This window comes from Cetorhinus maximus, chromosome 8, assembly GCF_964194155.1.
Source record: "Cetorhinus maximus chromosome 8, sCetMax3.hap1.1, whole genome shotgun sequence".
Lineage (NCBI taxonomy): Eukaryota > Metazoa > Chordata > Chondrichthyes > Lamniformes > Cetorhinidae > Cetorhinus > Cetorhinus maximus.
The window spans coordinates 146383281-146402153 of record NC_135886.1 but is presented as its reverse complement, the minus strand read 5'-3'; the positions used below and the strand labels follow the sequence as shown (position 1 = coordinate 146402153).

Sequence of the window (18873 nt, the reverse complement as noted above, 5' to 3'; positions counted from 1 at the left end):
TACTCTCCATTTGCCTGGATGAGTGTAGCTCCAGCAACACTCGAGAAGCTTGACACCATCCAGGACAAAGCAGCCCGCTTGAATGGCACCGCATCCACCACCTTCAACATTCACTCCTTCCACCAGCGATGCACAGCGGTAATCTACAGGATGCACTGCAGCAACTCACCAAGGCTCTTTCAATAGCAATTTTCAAACCTGCGACCTCTACTACCTTAGAGCAGCTTCAGAAAGGGCACAAGAGTGAGCATGAGGATAGCAGCTTCAGAAATGGAGAGAGCAGGGGCAGCAACTTCAGAAACTGTGTACGTGTGTGTGTACACGTAGCGTGAGCGAGAGCCGGGGACAATAGCTTCATAAACAGTGCAAGAGAGAGTTTCAGTAGGGATTATTAGTATGGATTATTAACAGTAGTAAACTTCATTAGTATTGGCAACGCTTTATTAGTATTGGTAAGGCTTATTACCAGTAGTAAGGTTTATTACCAGTACTAAGGTTTATTAGCAATAACAAGGTTATTAGTTCATAAATAAAGTAATGACAGGACTTCTCCAACCTCCTGCATCCTGTGCAATGTGGGAACCCCAGGAAACTTCCCATGTCCTGGATAACTATTTGTGTAGGAAATGTCATCAGCTGCAGAAGCTTGAGCTCAGTGTTTCAGAACTTGGGCAGCAGCTGGTGTACTGTGATGCACCTGTGAGGTTGAAAGTTACATGGACAACATGTTTATAGATGGTCACCCCGCAGCTTAAGCGTGTATAGGGAGACAGGGAATGGGTGACCACCAGACAGTCAAAAAGAAACAAGCAGGTAGTGCAAGAGTCCCCTGAGTGCATCCCGCTCTCCAACCTGTATTCGGTTCTGAATGCTGATGAGAGTGATGATTCAACTGGGGGGTGCAGCCAGAGCCCATGGTTCCTCAGCTGTATTGGTGGGGGGTACAAGGAAGACTGGAAGAGCAATAGCGATAGGGGATTCTGTCGTTAGGGGAGTAGACAGGTGTTTTTGTGGCTGTAGATGTGAATCCAGGATGGCATGTTGCCTCCCTGGTGCCAGGGTCATGGATGTCACTAAGCGGCTGAACAACATTTTAGAGGTTGAGGGTGAACAGCCAGAGGCTGTGGTCCATATCGGGACCAACAACATAGATAGGAAAGGGGATGAGGTCCTACGGGCAGAGGTTTAAGAAGTTAGGAAAGACATTAAAAAGCAGGACCTTAAGGTACTAATCTCCAGATTACTCCCAGTGCCACACACTAGTAAGCATAGAAATAGGAGGTTAGAACAGATGAATGCGAGGCTGAAGAGATGGTGCCAGGAGGGGGAGGGCTTTAGATTCCTGGGTCATTGGAACTGGTTCTGGGGGAGGTGATGACCTGTACAAGCCTTGACAGGGTGGTTGGGGAAAGGATGTTTCCTGTTGTGGGAGAATCAAGAACTAGGGGTCATAGTTTAAAAATAAGAAGTCGCTCATTTAAGACACAATTGAGGAGAAAGTTTTTCTCTGAGGGTCGTGAGTCTTTGGAACTTTCTTCCTCAAAAAGCGGTGGAGGCAGAATCTTTGTAATATTTTTAGGACAAAGGTTCTTGATAAGCAAGGTGTTGAAAGGTAGGTAGGAATATGCCGTTGAGGTTACAGTTAGAACAGCCATGATCCTACTGAATGTGGAGCCGGCCCAGGGTGCCAAGTGGCCTACTCCTGCACTTAATTCATATGTTTGTAATTTTGGTCGAAGAAACAATTACAGCTGTGAGGAGGGAAGATATGTTACAACAGTCGTCTAATGAGGACGTATGGACTGGATTAAGGAACAAAAAAGAGGCAGTAACTCTAGACTCTAGATCTTCAAAGAGTCATAGAGGGCTACAGCACAGAAAAAGGTCCTACGGCCCAACGAGTCTGTGCCAGTCAAACAAGTAACTAACTATTCTAATCCCATTTTCCAGCACTGGGCCCATAGCCTTGTGTGCCATGGTATCACAAGTGCACATCCAAATACTTCTTAAATGTTAGGAGGATTTCTGCCTCTACCACCCTTTTTCAGGCAGAGTTCCAGATTCCCACCACCCTCTGGGTGAAAAAATTCTTCCTCACATCCCCTCTAAACCTCCTGCCCCTTACCTTAAATCTATGCACTCTGGTTATTGATCCCTCCACCAAGGGGAAATTCCTTCCTGTCTACCCTATCTATGCCCCTCATGATTTTATACATCTCAATCACGTACCCCCTTAACCTCCTCTGCTCCAGGGAAAATAACACTAGTCTATCCAATGTCTCCTCATAATTAAAACTCTCCAGCCCAGGCAACATTCTGGTAAATCTCCCCTGCACTCTCACTATGTAGCAAATCCAACACGAGAGGGTGCAGTTCTGGACATAGACTCAGAAAATGCAACTGGGCTGGTGGAAGGAATGGCAGTGGGAGAACATTCTGGTGGCTGTGACCATAATTCAGTTATTTTTAACATAATTATGGAAAAGGACAAAGATAGAACAAGAGCTAAAGTTCTAAATTGGGGTCAGGCCAATTTTACTAAGCTGAGGAGTGATTGAGTAAAAGTGGACTGGAAACTGCTTCTTGAAGGTAAATCAGTGTCGGAGCAGTGGGAGGCTTTCAAAGGTGAGATTCATGGGATTCAGAGTAAATGTGTTCCCACAAAGAAAAAAGGTGGGACGGCCAACCTAGAAGCCCCCTGGATGTCCGGAGCTTACAGGGGTAAGATAAGGCAGAAAAGGAAAGCAGTGCATCTTGTAGATGGTACACACTGTTGCCACTGTGCATCGGTGGTGGAGGCAGTGAATGTTTGTGATGTGGTGCCAATCAAGTGGGCTGCTTTGTCCTGGATGGTGTCAAGCTTCTTGAATATTGTGGGAGCTGCACTCATCCAGGCAAGTGGGGAGTATTCAATCACACTCCTGACTTGTGCCTTGTAGATGGTGGACAGATTTTGGGGAGTCAGGAGGTGAGTTACTTGTCGCAGGATTCCTAGCCTCTGACCTCTTCTTGTAGTAGTATTTAAAAGGCTCGTCCAGTTCAGTTTCTGGTCAATGGTAAGCCCCAAGATGTTGATAGTGGAGGATTCAGTGATGATAATGCCATTGAATATTAAGGGGCGATGGTTAGATTCTCTCTTGTTGGAGATGGTCTTTGTCTGGAAATATAGCGCCGTTCCTTCACTGTCGCTGGGTCAAGATCCTGGAACTCCCTTTGTAACAGCACTGTGGGTGTACCTGCGCCACATGGACTGCAGTGGTTCAAGAAGGTAGCTCACCACCACCACCTCAGAGCAATTAGGGATGGGCAATAAATGCTGGCCTAGTCAGTGACGCCCACATCCTGTGAAAAAGCTTTTTTTTTAAATTTGGTGTACTTACACAAGGAACACAAAGTTAGCATGCAGGTATAGCAAGCAATTAGTAAGGCAAATGGCATGTTAGCCTTTATTCCAAAGGGTTTGGAGTACAAGAATATATAAGTCTTGCTACAATTGTACAGGGCTTTGGTGAGACCACACCTGGAATCTGGGTGTAGTTTTGGTCCACATATTTAAGTAAGGATATCCTTGTACTGGAGGTGGTACAGCGAAGGTTCACTAAATTGGTCCATGGGATGAGGGGTGTTGTCCTATGAAGAGAGGCTGAGTAAATTGGACCTATATTCTCTGAAAGACAGCACCTCTGTCAGTGCAGCATTCCCTCGGTACTGCACTGGAATGAGTGTCATTTTTTTTATGCTCAATCCCAAAGTCAATGGTAACCCACAGGATGTTGATAGTGGGGGATTCAGCGATGGTAGGTGAACAGTTGCTGTCCTCATTACAGCCTTGGGCCAAACATGGACAAAAGAGCTAAATTCCAGAACCTTAGGGTTCCTGTTGACCAGAGACTTAACTGGACGAGCCATATAAATATTGTAGCCACAATAGCAGGTCAGAAGCTGGGAATTATGCGGTGAGTAACTCACCTCCTGACTCCCCAAAGCCTATCCACCACCTGCACCACCAGTCAGGAGTGTGATGGAATATTCTCTACTTGCGGGGAAGAGTGCAGTTCCAACAACATTTAAGCTTGACAACATCCAGGAGAAAGCAGCCCACTTGATCAGCACCCATCCTCCACCAGAGGTAACAGTTTATACCATATACCATAGATGCCCTGTGTCAACTTGCCAAGTCTCTTTCAACCCTACATGGACTGCAGCAGTTCAAGAGGCAGTTCACCACCACCACCACCTCAAGGCCAATTAGGGATGGGTAATAAATGTTTGTCTTGCCAGTGATGCTCACTTTCCATGAACCAATATATAAGGATCCAGGCACCTGGACATTTCACTCCTATTGGTCAAGCTGTGCATGTGCATGCTTGGGTGTGCGTGTGCGCATGTCCGCGTGTGTCAGTCGCTGTGCAATCCCATTGGCTGATACTGTGTGTATGTGTGTGTGTGTCGTGCATGTATGCGCGCTTCACTGTGCATTCCCATTAGTCAATGATATCTGTGCACGTCACTGCACTCCCATTGGTCGATGCTATATGTCACTGTGCCTTCCCTTTGGTTGCTGTGTATCATGTGATGAACAATTTATACAAAATGGATGCCCACTAATTGGATTACAGCAGTCTATGTGAAAGGTGAAATAAGTTTAAAGGGCTGAATGGTCTATGCCCGTACCTATGCTCTGCCTGTCAGCTGATTTCTGCCACATCGGCAGCCTGCTTTGCAGTCAGCAGCAGACTTCCTACCCAGTCCCCAGAGAGTAACTCAGGCTCCTGGACTGTGGAAAACTGCTGTAGACCACCAAGGAAAAGATTTTAAAATGAGTGAAGAACAAAGTGAATATAAGAAGAAAGAAGAAGACAGTAAAAGGGCAGAGGGGAAGGAGGATAAAGGCAGGGGACAAGAAATGATATTGCTGCAGCAGGTTGTTTGATGCTATCTAATCTTCTCAGGAAATGCAGTGGTTTTGTATTTTGAAATTTTCATTTGTTGTAACTGAGTGATGACATGCTTTTCTCAGCAAAACCTGAGAATCCCTGGCTGAGAGATTTTGTTTTATACATAGTGCTATTTTTAGAAGAACTTACATTTAGAAAATTGAAATCCAAGTATGAGAGTTCTGAATGTTAAAGTAGACTTTGTTTGACAGGTTATACTGTAAAAACCACAGTGGGAATGATGACCGGGATGAGGAGGATGAAGAAAGAGAAAGCGTCTCACGCTGTGGCAAGGAGCAAGAAGCTAATCGTGATCGAGAGGTACATGAGGGTCATTGTGACTGTCTTGGTGGAGGGAGGTGCCATTGTGTTTTACAAATATTAAAATACTGGTACCTTGGGGAAATAATTACAATTTTTCTCCAGATGGAAGCAGCCTGCCTGCATAACAAAACAAGCTACTATTTATTGGTGTTTGGAAAGATTTGGATGGTGTGATGAAACTGCATTGATGAAGAATTCTATGCCTCACCTTGTGATCACAATGCTGTTGGTCATGCTTCTCATTGACACTTTTGCACTTTCCTGGGATTTTCGTACAGACACAGTATTACTGGCATCACTTAGTCTTGGTTGAATTTTACCCTTGATCTAACGGTGGAGAAGAGCTAAATGACAAAGTTTGAAATCAGTCATTACGGCATAAAAGAAGGCCATTCAATCCATCGACTTCATGCCAGTTCTCTGTAGAGCAGTTCAGTCAGGCCCATTTCCCTGCTCTATCCCATGCCCTTCCAGTTTTTTTCCTTCAAGTGCCTATCCAATTTCCATTTTAAATCATTCAGTATCTCCACTTTCACCACCATCATAGAGTTTCAGATTGTTACCACTCAGAGTTAAAGTTCTTCCCCTCATCCCCCTGTAACTGTGCTCCCTCGTCCTTGAACCATTAGCTAATAGAAACAACTTTTCTTTGCCTACCTTATCTGAACCTGTCATTATCTTGTACACCTCTATCAATTGAACTGTAATTTAAAGCCTGCATTTATAGGCTGTTTCTGGTGATTGATGTGGCAGTAAGCCACACAAAGCAGCATGATTCTTGGTCTGTGCTTTGCTGACTAATCTCCACTGCAAGTGCTGCAGTTTACCTCTAACCTTTGGACCAGGGAGTGTTAATATGTTTTTAAAAATTATCCTTGTTTTTGATCACTATTCGATTGCCCATGCAGGAAATGTAGGGCTGATGAGTGGAGGGCTGGGCTGTCATGGCCAGAGTGAAGAAGGTGGAGTTTGAGTACCTCTTGTTGCTCATGTCTGTGTATTAACATGGCGCCTGGGGGTTTGGGTGAAATACTGGGCAGAAAACCCTGTTTGTACTCGATGGAGGTGTACGTTAATGAGTTATCGCTTCGAGAGAGGAGCGAAGATACGGGCATTCATATTTATTAGTGCTGAAAGCAGATTAGGCAAGTTTAAGACCATTATAAGTAATAGTCATTTTTTGTTTGTTCATTAGGTCTTAGAAGAGGTATAGAAAAATGCATTCAAATTCCTTCTGGTTTAATGGATGCCTGAATCTCTAGAGGTAATATTGCATGTTGTATGGGTTGTCAGACAGATTGCAATGCAAATAACTTTGGCCAACTGTTTTTTTTTCCCCTTTATGTTGAACAGAAAAACTAACGGAGCCTTGGATACAGAAAAGTGCCAAGAAAATGCCTGTGGACTGAGTGGATGAGGCTGGTATATTGTGCTCAAAACGCTAATGAGCTCGTGAGAAGCATAGAAAATATCCAAAGATCTTTCAAGAAATCTTTTTGTTCTGTCAATGTTCCTCCTCCTAAGGCAGGGAGACAATGTAGTGAAATAGCACGGCTAATATACCTGCTTTTTCTGATCGAGAGATTCCATAAAATGGATTATTTAGAATATCTTTTATTACAACCTTTTGAATTAAAATGGAAATAATTTGATTTGCTGAATTCATGGTTAGATGTCGCAAGCTGACCTGCTGATACTCCTTTGCATAATGAGGGCCACGAGAGGGAACAACACTTAAACACAAGGGTGCGTGCCTTTGGGTGCTCCTGGAGTTCAATATCAAACAAGAGGAGTTTGAAAATAAAAGCTCAAATTAAAATCTCCAATTGAATGACTAAAATAAGGTATTTTCGCCACAACGATCTTGATTAGCAGACAGTAGGTAGCCCTAAGCAAAATGCATTTACAGTTTCAACCCAGTTCTTGATAGATGAGTCCACATAATGGGATGGTCCACATCTCCATACTAATGGGGGATTATGCGCAGTAAAGCCAGTTGTCTGACTGGGAATGGAAATGTCTGCCAGTTCCACTGCACCCCATCTGGGAACAACTGATGAAAATCTAGGATGCAGAGAGATGAGATGAGTCAGTTTCCAGGTGGTAGTGTCCCATCTTGAACAGCATGAGACTGACCCATGTTTTTATTTAAGGCGTAATGAAACTTTTTCAGAAATGTATGACTAAAGCTGCAATCTGTGAAAACTCCAAAGTCTAACTTGGTCAGCTAATCACGGCCTAGTCGAACATACTGGTGCAAATGGCATTGCCAGTGAAATCATGGTTTAGTTTAGATGTTGAAGTCTATTAAATGTTTTAATGGAAATGAATGGTTTTGACTATTGCTAGATTTACATCAGTATATAAAGTATATTATTTCCATCTTAATTTTCTTCCTGTGATTGTGATTTTCCTTATCAAAGTTAGGGCTTCAGAATAAAAAATGTTTTAGGATTAGGTTGTTTCTGATTAGTAAACAATGCTGTTTATAGTCTGGTTCCTTATTCATATGTTACTTATCTTGATGTTAAAAGTAACTGCCAGGACAAAAAACTAAATTTAGGCAAGATGTTACTCTCAGCAGTGGATGCACTGTCCTCTAGCTCTTTCTTTAAATCCAGTTTTTGGTTTGAATGGCTAAACAAAATATTCATTTTATAAAGATATATATATATTCTGTTGTGTTGTTTTGATGCCTAAATGTATCTGATTATTGAATGCCCCCGATTTTTACGTGTGCTGTATAACTTGCCCAGCTGAATGTTTTTGCATGTTGGTTTTACCAGCATCAATATTTTAGACCACAAATTTTTGGTCTAAATTAACTGTATTTCCTGTAAAATGCTTTAATTTTCCATGAGTTGCTTGTGTTAATATTAGGCAACACTTCACCCATGGTTTATTTTGCCCTGTTTTGTGGTCTTGACTTTAACTAAAATAGCTCAGAAAACATTGTGTTTTGCTCCTTTTCAAAACAGTTGTACACTGTTCAAAAATCATGATTGCCTTTTCTGGCAAGTGCAGACCTCAGAAGATATAAGCTCAGTGTATGTAAAATGCAGCAATAGCACAAATAGAATATGAAAACCACAGACTGGTTTTGATCACTATTCGATTGCCCATGCAGGAAATGTAGGGCTGGGCTGTCATGGCCAGAGTGAAGATAGTGGAGTTTGAGTACCTCTTGTTGCTCATGTCTGTGTATTAACATGGCGCCTGGGGGTCAAAAAGTATCTGATTGTAAGCATTCTGTGTTTAAAAGAAAAAGCCTCTAAATTGTAAAGAATCTGCTGCTTGTTAGAATAGGTGTTGGTGTGACTTTACAGTGGACTCCAAGTTATGTGCAAGTCTATACAATAGATCATAATGAAAGGCCTTTGAAACTATTCAGTCACTAATAACTTTCTAAATTAGTTCTTAGCCATTTCTTTGCTTTCCTTATTTCTACCACACTCCCGAGGGCAATGCAGGCCAGCTTATTCATTGGCCCTGTTTGTACCATTAGCTCCACAGATTTTCATGCCCCAGCAAGCCTCAGGCTTTTTCCTTTGGACCAGCTGAAGAACAAAACTTTTGTTTTGCAAGAAGAACTGTTTATCCTTCCATCTCAAATCAATTATCGTGTCTTTTTCTGTCATATCTGATCATCTAGCAGCCAATTGAAGCTGCTCCTTATAACAACCTCCTTCCTTGTCTGCACCAGGGGCACACAGGCACAAGGGCTGAAAGGCTGCCTCCTGTTCCTGTATAACGGGATCGAGGGGCTAAGTGGCCTCCTGTTCCTATGTTTCAGAGGGGTATTTATATCGATTTACTAATAAAATGGGGGAACCAAATGGAAATAATATTGCTATGTTAGGGACAGGAACTGAATTCCTTAACTTTTCTCACTCCCAAGAGTTCCAGTTATAGCATGTTGCTGAGATATTTAAATTTCTAACCCCAGAACTCAGCAGCACTAGAAATGTTCTGAATCTATATACGCATTGCTATTTACTCCTATTGCACATGTGAAAATCAAACTTCCATTACAGCAGTTGTTTATTGGATATTTTTGTGTCAATGATAGTGAGTTGTACTGTCTGTTAATGAGCATTGTGGTATCTGACTTAAAAAGAAAGCGCAGATTGGTGGGAATAGTGGGAAACTGATGCTCTCCAATCATTCAGTAAGTTAGATTCTTGATTGACAAGGGAGTCAATCGGTATAGGCTGCTGGGGCTAGACGGGAAAGTAGTGTTGGGGGCCACAATCAAATCAGCCATGATTTTATCAAATGGCAGATCAGGCGTGAGGGGCTGAATGGCCTACTACTCCTCCTAATTCATATGTGCATATGCATGTTCGTAAGTTGTTCCAGTGAATAGCTGAGCCACACAACATCCTAGGTTACGTTCTTGGTTTGAAAGTTAACAGGATCAAAGGATAGCACAGAAGTGGGACACATTGTAGGAGTACAATAGTTGGCTGTGGTCACCAGGTTAGGGAAGATCACTATGCAGTGACCTCTTACTGGGCTTGCACATGTGGGCATTGAGAGTCAACAGGTTTGAGTGTAACAATAATGTCACCTGCAGTTGCAGCCAAATAACCTTTGACAAGATAGTGCAATGTGACCAGCACCAAAGGAGGAGTCAACACCTCTAGGAGGGAAAAATGCAGGATATTAATGAGATCAGAAAAAAAAACTAATACCCAGGAGCAATTAACTGATCAGTGATCTTAGAACCATAGAAAAGAGGCCACTCAGCCCATCACACCTGCGCCGGCCAAAAACTGAAACTAGCCGCTCATTTTAATCCCACTTTCCAGCACCTGGTCCGTAGCCTTGCAGGTTCCAGCACTTCAGATGCAGATCCAGGTACCTTTTTAAATGAGTTGAGTATTTCAGCCTCGACCACCAACTTGGGCAGTGAATTCCAGACACCCACCGCCCTCTGGGTGAAAAGGTTTTTCCTCGTCCCCCATAATCCTTCTACCAATCACCTTAAATCTATGCCCCCTGGTAATTGACCCCTCAGCCGGGGAAACAAGTCTTTCCTGTTTACTCTATCTCGGCCCCTCATAATTTTGTACACCTCAATTAGGTCACCCCTCAGCCTCCTCTGTTCTAAGGAAAACAACCCTAGTCTATCCAATCTCTCCTCATAGCTGCAATTTTCATACTCTAGCAACAAGCTTCAAATGATGCCTTGAATCATGATCATTAAACTCAATGTCTGATTTTTCTTATCATCGGCACCAGTGAGATTATTTGTGTGTATTCACTTCTGGGTTTGACTTTATTCTCTGTAGAATTAGGAGCTATTTGTATTAATTTTTAGTTTTGCATTCTAAAACTTTGTCTAAACTGTTGAAAGTGATATGCATACATGTCACTGAGTCAAAGTAAGACTGTGGAATTATCAATTTATACTTTTGTAATACGTACACTGACTTTGAACAACAACATTGCAAGTTATAGTTGTGTTGGGAAAGAAGAGAAGATGAAGCTATAACTACAGTTTCTACGTATTGGTTTCTTCAGTGGACAATATGGCCTGAGGGGAGCTTCACCCCAGCACTGGGAATATCACAACTTCCTGTGAGCTCAGTGACCAGATCAAAATTCGAATAGCAAATGTTATCACATTCTGTTCATACTTCATACAACTAGTAATTGTTGCTGATGAGTTCAGTGAAGTTTATCCCACACAAAAGCAGGCTACAGCAGCCCTGTTTTGTGAGTTAATCTATCCTGCTGTTGACTATACGGCCTATAGAATCAGAGTTGTTAGTTAATATCCAATACTGTGAAAATGACTTAGCTGTACATCCCTGACTGACCTTGATGACTTGGTGCACAGTAACCAAATATAAAACGGCTTGAACATATTCACTCTTGTGTAAAAGTGCTTCAAAAGAATGCACTAAGTCAGTGATAGTACTAACCAATCAGGGCAGCTTCAGACCTCCCTCCTATTCATCCTGGCAAGTGTGCAGTTTAAAATGTGTCTGGTTTACCATTCTTGGCCTGTCTGGCTGTATGATGTCCCAGACTTGGGACTTCTACCTCTTATTCTCTTGAAAAAGGAGGCAAGTGAAGGCTGAATATCCCTGTATCTGTACAGCATATGAAAAGAATGTTGAAATTATAGGATCAAATATTTTCATTGTATGGTTCTATAAAACTGAGTAACAATGTTCCATCGTAGCAGCAGGCCATTGGCCTCTATCATCAAATTGTTAGCATTGTAGTGCACAGTCTGCATTGGTGATTTTCTCCATGCCAGCCTTGAACCTAATCCCACTCTCGTGCTCATCCTTAGTGTCCTTTAATATTTCACTCTTTAAAGCAACAATCTTGGTCCCTTTGAAAAAAACTCAAATTAGACTGTTCCGGTGAGCTAGTTCCACAGTCCAGCCTACCAATGTCAAGAATGTTCTTTTCAAACCTTTAACTTTATTTTAAATCTGTGGCCTGTTATGGTCTTGATGACAAAGTGAAAATAGTTTATTGCTGTTTGCCTTATAATCTTTTGTGACCCTGAAAACCTTTGTCAGGCCACTCCTTAACTGTCTCCACTCTGGACAAAAAATGCCTAATTTCTCCTCATTCTTGGCAACATCCCAGTGAATCTGTTATGTTGCTTGTATATATCGATCATATAATGGCCCAAGCCAGGCACTATGCCAGCTGCAGCCTACGGTCTTGTTCGACAGTGCCTTCTTTCTTTTGTGTTCAATAGAAGCCAAACATTCTGTTTGTCTTTTACGTCACTTATCTACTTGTGCTGCCGTTTTTATTGACCTGCATATCTGGTCACAAAAGGATCTCTGTTCCAATTCAAAGGCCTACCATTTGACCATAAAACTATAAGACGTGGGAGCAGAAGTAGGCCATTTAGCCCATCGAGTCTGCACTGACATTCAATGAGATCATGGCTGATCTGATCATCCTCAACTCCACTTTCCTGTCTTTTCCCCATAACCCTCAATCCCCTTACTGATTAAAAATCTGTCTATCTCAGCCTTGAATATACTTAACGACCCAGCTTCTACAGCCCTCTGCAGTAAAGAATTCCACAGATTCACTGCCCTCTGAGAGAAGAAATTCCTCTTCATCTCTGTTTTAAATGGGCGACCCCTTACTCTGAGATTATGACCTCTGGTCCTAGACTGTCCCACAAGGGGAAACAACCCCTCAGCATCTACCCTGTCAAGCCCCCTAAGGATGTATATGTTTCAATAAGGTCGCCTTTCATTCTTCTAAACTCCAATGAGTACAGCCCCAACCTACTCAACCTCTCCTCATAAGAAAATCCTTCCATCCCTGGGGATCAACCTTGTGATCCTGAGGTGCAATACCTTTTAATATTAATTCCAAAATGAATTACTTCACATTTCTCAGTATTGAACTCATGTTATTATCCTATCTATGTCCTCTTGCATTCTTTCAAAGCCGTTGTCAAAATACGCCATAACCCCCCCCCTCCCATGTCCTCTCCTCCCCTCCTGAGTTTTGGTGTTATCTGCAACTTTTGATGGAATTCTCTCAGTCTCAAGTCCTGGTAATTTCCCACCCACACTAGCCCCAACACAGTCATGAAACACCTCTGTATGGGAAACCTACCCTTAAACTTGCTTTCTATTGACATGCAACCATCTCCCTCCATGTGGCCACGTTCTCCTTAGTTCCATGTGCCATTATTGCAATTCATCTTTTAATATGGGACCTTAACAAAAGCTTTTTGAAAATCTATATAAACCGCTTCCATTTAATTTCTTCTTCTACCCTAATTCGCTTTTGCCTTTTCAAGTATTTACTATTTTCATTGTGTTTTAGACACAATGTTACAAAAAACTGAAGATTAACTGGCTTATATTTTGCTGCTTTATCTACATCTTTCTGTGTGAAGAAAAGGGAATGTATTTGTCATTCTCCAGTCCTCTAGCAGTAATACTAGTTTCCTCCTTTCTCCGATGGAGCAGTGCCAAGTATCCACTCATTGTGCTGACAATGATATTGAGGAGTCGCTGGCAAGAGATTAGCCTTCCCATTATTTTACCATGTAATACTAATGGGGGCTATTGAGCTGAATACTATGGATTGTAATCTACACAGAGCTGAACTCATTAAATGAACCCTGATGTTTGGGCTGTCACCTGGTAATTTTGCTACATTTTAACTGTAGGATTTGTAATTTGAAATGATTGAAGGGAAATAAAAAATATACAAAAGGAAAATTAGCATTAAATGAAATTGCTTAAGTGACTGAACCTGTAGCTAACAATTCAACCAAAATATGAAATGCATCTTCAAATTAGTTTTGGGCTGTAGCATGTTATAGATTTGTGGAGGCCGTGTACTTTGCTCTTCCTATAAGATTAACATTTACCAGTGAAGCAATGGTTGTTGCAATGTTTCCCTCCATGTGTGTCACCCCTCTGATTTCCTTATTTTTACTTATTGATATGAAGCTGAGGACTGATTTCAGCTGATAGTGTATAGTGTAAGCCAGTTACGAGCAAAATGACAAATACCAATGGAAGTTAGCAACCCACAGTATGAGCTTACTATAACATTTTTACTGCATTCTTGTCCTGTTAAAAGAGTCAAATTTTACACTGACTGATTAAACATTTTTTTGTGCAAATCCAAGGTTTATATTTAATGGACATATAAGTGCCTTAAATATGAAACAGGAAAATATTGTTGTGGTCAAATCCTCTGGTGAAGTCTGTGCTGTAATTGTCGTTTCATTTGAGTGAGGCAAATTTTCTGATTGTCTCTAGCGGCTTATCTGTAGCAGGGTGTCTCTATTAATCTTTCCAACCCAGATAGGGAAAAGTACTTCCTGGCACTTGTTGGTTTTAATAGTCTTGTAATTGAAACCATTTCGTTAGATGCAAATGTCAGAGATTTCCAAACTCTCTGAATGTGAATTTAGCCTGGATCACTGGTTTCTCAAAAACCTGACTAGAGAAGATTAAGTTGACCAGGTGTTGGTTGCCTTGCTTTCTAAAATGGGAGTGATAGGTTGGTAGCTGTTACTGGACTGGTAACCCACAGGCCTGAACTAATAATTCAGGGAACATGAATTGAAATCCCATCTGCAGAATTTGAATTCAGTTTTAAAATTCATAAAAGTGACCATGAAGTTGTCAGTCCTAAAAATCCAACTTTACACTGATGTCCTTTAGAGAAGGAAACCTGCCATCATTACCTGGTCTGGACTGTATGTGACTCCAGTCCACGCAAATGTGGTTAATTCTTAATTGTCCTCTGAAATAGCCAAGCAAGTTGCTGAGTTGACTTAATATCAAACTGCTACAAATGCAATTGCAGTGGTTCAATAATCGGGCGTATTGCCACCTCAGAACATTTGGAATGGGCAATAAATGCTGGCCTTGTCAACAATGCCCAAGTCCCCAGAATGAAATTTTAAACATTCACAAAATATTGCTACTGAACTTGAGAATAAATAACCAACTATTTGCATCAACTTTTGGGCCAAGATACATTTTTGATTGGGTTTTAATGTCAAATGGTGAATCAGCATTTCTGTGTGTTTAAAGTGGCCCTTATAAGAGCTGTATTACCACAACAGTGTTCATGAATCGCTTTAAAGCTGCACTATTAAATAAGGAACGATATTTAAGTTTTGGCATAAGCCCTGCACTGCAGTTTATGGTGATGTATATGGCCTGGTCACTCTGGAACCTTTTTACATCTGTATCTACTGGTCTCATTATGTTTGTCAAATTGTTTGGAGTGTTTGGAAATGTTCACCTCTGTTCCTGAGAGTTTGTTGTATAGCATCTGTATTAGCTGTTTAATGGTGATTCTGTTTGCATGCAGTGAAGAATGCTTATTCAAAGTTAGGACTGAAAATGTAAAATGTTCACTGATGTTGGGTATTGCAGCTTTGAATTCATGTGGAGATAAAATTGCCTTTATGACATTTGACACAAAACACCAGGAGAAAGTTGCCACATTCCCATGTTTTTTTAAAATGTATTTAACATTTTTAGTTTCTAAGTATCATGGTGTTACTTTTTGTCTAAAACACTTAGTCATTGAATGTTTTTAATAAAAGTATATCTGCCTTAGATTTAAAGTTGTTTGCTTGTCAATGAAATTGCAGATTAACTGCATTTTTGTAATCACGTCCTTGTCAAAGTTGACCTTGGTTATAACATTGCTTAAGCACAGAGTCAACAGAGCATCTAAAGTGAACAAATGCAAAATTGATCTTCAAGATTGCAGACAATCTTGAGGCTCATTTTAAACAGGTACTTGGCTAACAATCTGATTATAAAACTATTCATTTATTTGCTATTCTCAAACTTGATTTACACCAAAGCTCTCCTGACTGGCCTGACATACTCTACCCGGCATAAACTTCAATTCATCCAAAATTCTGCCACCTGTGTCCTATACCAAGTCATGCTCACCTTTCATTCTTGCTGATGCACATATGTTCCCAGCCCCCAATGCCTCATGACTACATTGCTGTGAAGAGAAAATATATATTTGTGTTTTGGGTGTAACCCTCCAATAGAATTGCAGCTCATAGCATTTGCATAGTGAAGTGAACTGACTTGGCTGGATGCTGATATCTGAGGGTGAGACCCTGGAAGGAGGTCGTGTAGCATCCATCATCCACTTGGCAGTTGCCATATGGTTGAAGGTAGGGATGCTCGTGGAACCTGCGGCTGCTACTGTTATTAAATGTGAATCCAGTTTGTGACATAAAATGGGACATTATATATTTGCTGTCCTTTGAAACTAATGTTACTTAAAAATGAGTATTTGTTTACTCATTCTGTGCAAGTAAAAGTTCTGAATTATATATGCACAATTCAACAATAAATCAGATCGTCTTCAGCCTCAAATAAACACTCCAATACTACATAGTCAACAAATAGTTAGCCACTACATAAAATATATTCAGTCGTGGAATACTAGGGCTGCTGCCTCACAGACCCAGGCTTGATCCTGACCTCAGGTGTCTGGAGTTTGCATGTTCTCCCTGGGTCTGTGTGGGTTTCTGTCGGCTGCTTAGGTTTCCTCCCGCCCTCCAAAGACATGCTGGTTAGGTGGATTGGCATCGGTAAATTGTGAATGTGCACCCTGAGTTGGACTGGTGCCCTGTTCAGGGTGTACCCTGCCTAGTGTCCCTTACCTGTCAGGAGACAGTGACTCCCTGCGACCCTGAATTGGATGAAGCAGTTCTGGGTGAGAGATGCACATGAATGTGCCTTCATTTAAATGTCCAAAGCATCTAATTGTTTCCAAGATTCCAGCAACACATTTTCCTATGAAGGTAAAAAGTTACTTTGTTCCACTGAGGCTTGCAAAGTGTTCCTATTTTCAGGGATATTTGACTTTGTATCTGTGACATCTGCCCTTTTTGAATTGGATGGATGTATGAAATATCTAATTTGTCTGAAAATCTCTGCATTGGAAGTCCACAGAATTTTGACATGGGTAACAAAAAGGGTTTGCATCAAGACAACATTCCTTGATGTAAGACTTTTGGTTATCCTGCTTGGGGGATATGATTGCTAAGGGAGGTCAAGGGGAGGTGATGGTGTTGCTAGACTAGTAATCCAGAGACCCAGGGTAATGCTCTGGGCACCTGGGTTCGAATCCCACCACGGCAGATGGTGGAATTTGAATTCAATAAAAATCTGGAATTAAAAGTCTAATGACCGTGAAACCATTGTCCATTATTGTACAAACCCATCTGGTTCACTAAGGAAATCTGCTGTCCTTACCTTGTGACTCAGTTGACTCTTAAATGCCCTGCAAACAAAGGCAGTTCGGGATGGGTGATAAATGCTGGCTCAGCCAGTGATGCCCACATCCCAAGAATGAATTTTTAAAAAATTAACTGCATTTGGTACCAGAACTTTGTTTAACAAATATGACACTAGTATTCAAGGATGATCTGCTGAAGGGTAATTGACTAATAACGTAGATTTATTGTATGTTTTATTGTATATTTGTGTGTGTATGCAGGTACTATACACTATAGTATCTACCCAACAATGTGGAAGATTGTCCAGGTATATACCTAGGCAAAAACTCTATGATCCAATTAGGATGGTAATCAGCTTTCCCAGTCAATAATGTCATGGACAGAGCAGATTTATAATCTGCTAACTGTTAAATTTTGGTTCTACCAGAACTGGGTTCTAGACCTCATTATAGCCTTGAACCAGACAGGGACACAATTGAATGTCAGAGGAGATGGAAAATTAGCTGTTCTCAATTGTGACATTTGACCAAATGGGGCACCAGAGAGCCCTAATAAATAAAATTTGTCAGTGGGATCAGAGGAAATTCATCCTATAACCTTGAATAGTATCATTACTGAATGTCTAACTTATTAACATTATGGTGCTCACCAGTGATCAGACCATTAACTGGACCAGTTATGTCACTGCAACATGAGCAGTGGTGAGTTTGATTACCTAGCGGCATACCAGCTGCCCATCTTCACATTCTGCAACAACTTACATTTATATAGCACCTTTAATTTAGTAAAATGTCCCAAGGCAATTCACATGATCATTATCAAGCAAGATTTGACACTCAGTCACGAGATGATAGGTGATCAAAAGCTTGGTCAGAGGTTTTAAGAAGTGTCTTAGAGGAGAGAGAAGCAGAGTGGTTTAGGGAGGGAATGCCAGAGCTTAGAACCAAGGCAACTTAAATTATGGTCGGCAATGGTGGAACCATTAAAATAAGAGATACTCAAGAGGCCAGAATTGGAGAAGTGGAGATATCTCAGAGGGTTGTAGGGCAGGAGGAGTTTACAGAGATAGGGAGGGCAAGGCCATTGAGAGATTTGAAAACAAGGATGAGAATTTTAAAATTGAGGCATTGCTTAACTGGGAGCCAATGTAGATTTATGAGCAGAGGAGTGGTGGGTGAGTAGTTGGTGTGAGTTAGAATATGGGCAGCAGAGTTTTGGCTGGCCCCATATTTCTGAATGTGTGAAGCTTTCAGGCATGTGTTAGAAAAGTCAAGTCCAGAGGTAACAAATGGTGAGTGAGGACTTCAGCATCAGGTAAGCTGAGGCAAGGACAGAGTTCAAATGTTATGGAAGTGGTGCAGATAATATGGTTGAACTTCATCTTGGAGTTATGTTTGACCCCAATTTTGCGAACAGTCCAATTCAGCCTCTCAGTTGTGAGGGGAAAATTTCTGCTCATCCAGTACTGGACCTCAAGCAAGCAATGTGACAATTTAGAGAGAGCGGAGAGATTGAGAAAGATGGTAGTAAGGTAATGCTGGATGTTGTTAGCATATGTGTTAGTCCTCTCAGTCCTGACACTAATGTTTATATCCTCTTTGGCTACAGGAGAGGTGCCAGAGAATTGGAGGACAGCGAATGTAGTACCATTATTCAAGAAGGGTAATAGGGATAAACCAGGTAATTACAGGTCAGTGAGTCTAACATCAGTGGTCGGGAAACTATTGGAAAAAATTCTGAAGGATAGAATTAATCTCCACTTGGAGATGCAGGGATTAATCAGGGATAATCAGCATAGCTTTGTCAGGGGGAGATCATGTCTAACAAATTTGACTGAATTTTTCGAGGAGTTGACCAGTTGTATCG

The 18873-nt window shown here is 41.4% G+C and overlaps 1 protein-coding gene and 1 long non-coding RNA gene across 3 annotated transcripts in view; both read left to right on the top strand.

Annotated features, from left to right (window-relative positions):
- The window catches only part of phf6 (PHD finger protein 6), a 73829-nt gene extending 65616 nt beyond the window's left edge, over positions 1-8213 (top strand). Inside the window, exons 10-12 of one of the 2 annotated variants that reach the window (XM_078547744.1) lie at positions 5150-5258; positions 6457-6525; positions 6615-8213. In XM_078547744.1, coding sequence (XP_078403870.1) covers positions 5150-5258; positions 6457-6474 — 127 coding nt within the window. In that variant the 3' untranslated portion in view covers positions 6475-6525; positions 6615-8213. The remainder of the gene's footprint in view (positions 1-5149; positions 5259-6456; positions 6526-6614) is intronic. The other variant, XM_078547745.1, reaches the window with a different exon arrangement.
- The window catches only part of LOC144684031 (uncharacterized), a 432394-nt gene extending 417042 nt beyond the window's left edge, over positions 1-15352 (top strand). Inside the window, exon 2 of the long non-coding RNA XR_013577383.1 lies at positions 12329-15352. This is a non-coding gene — a long non-coding RNA (uncharacterized LOC144684031). The remainder of the gene's footprint in view (positions 1-12328) is intronic.
- Positions 15353-18873: the final 3521 nt, after the last annotated feature.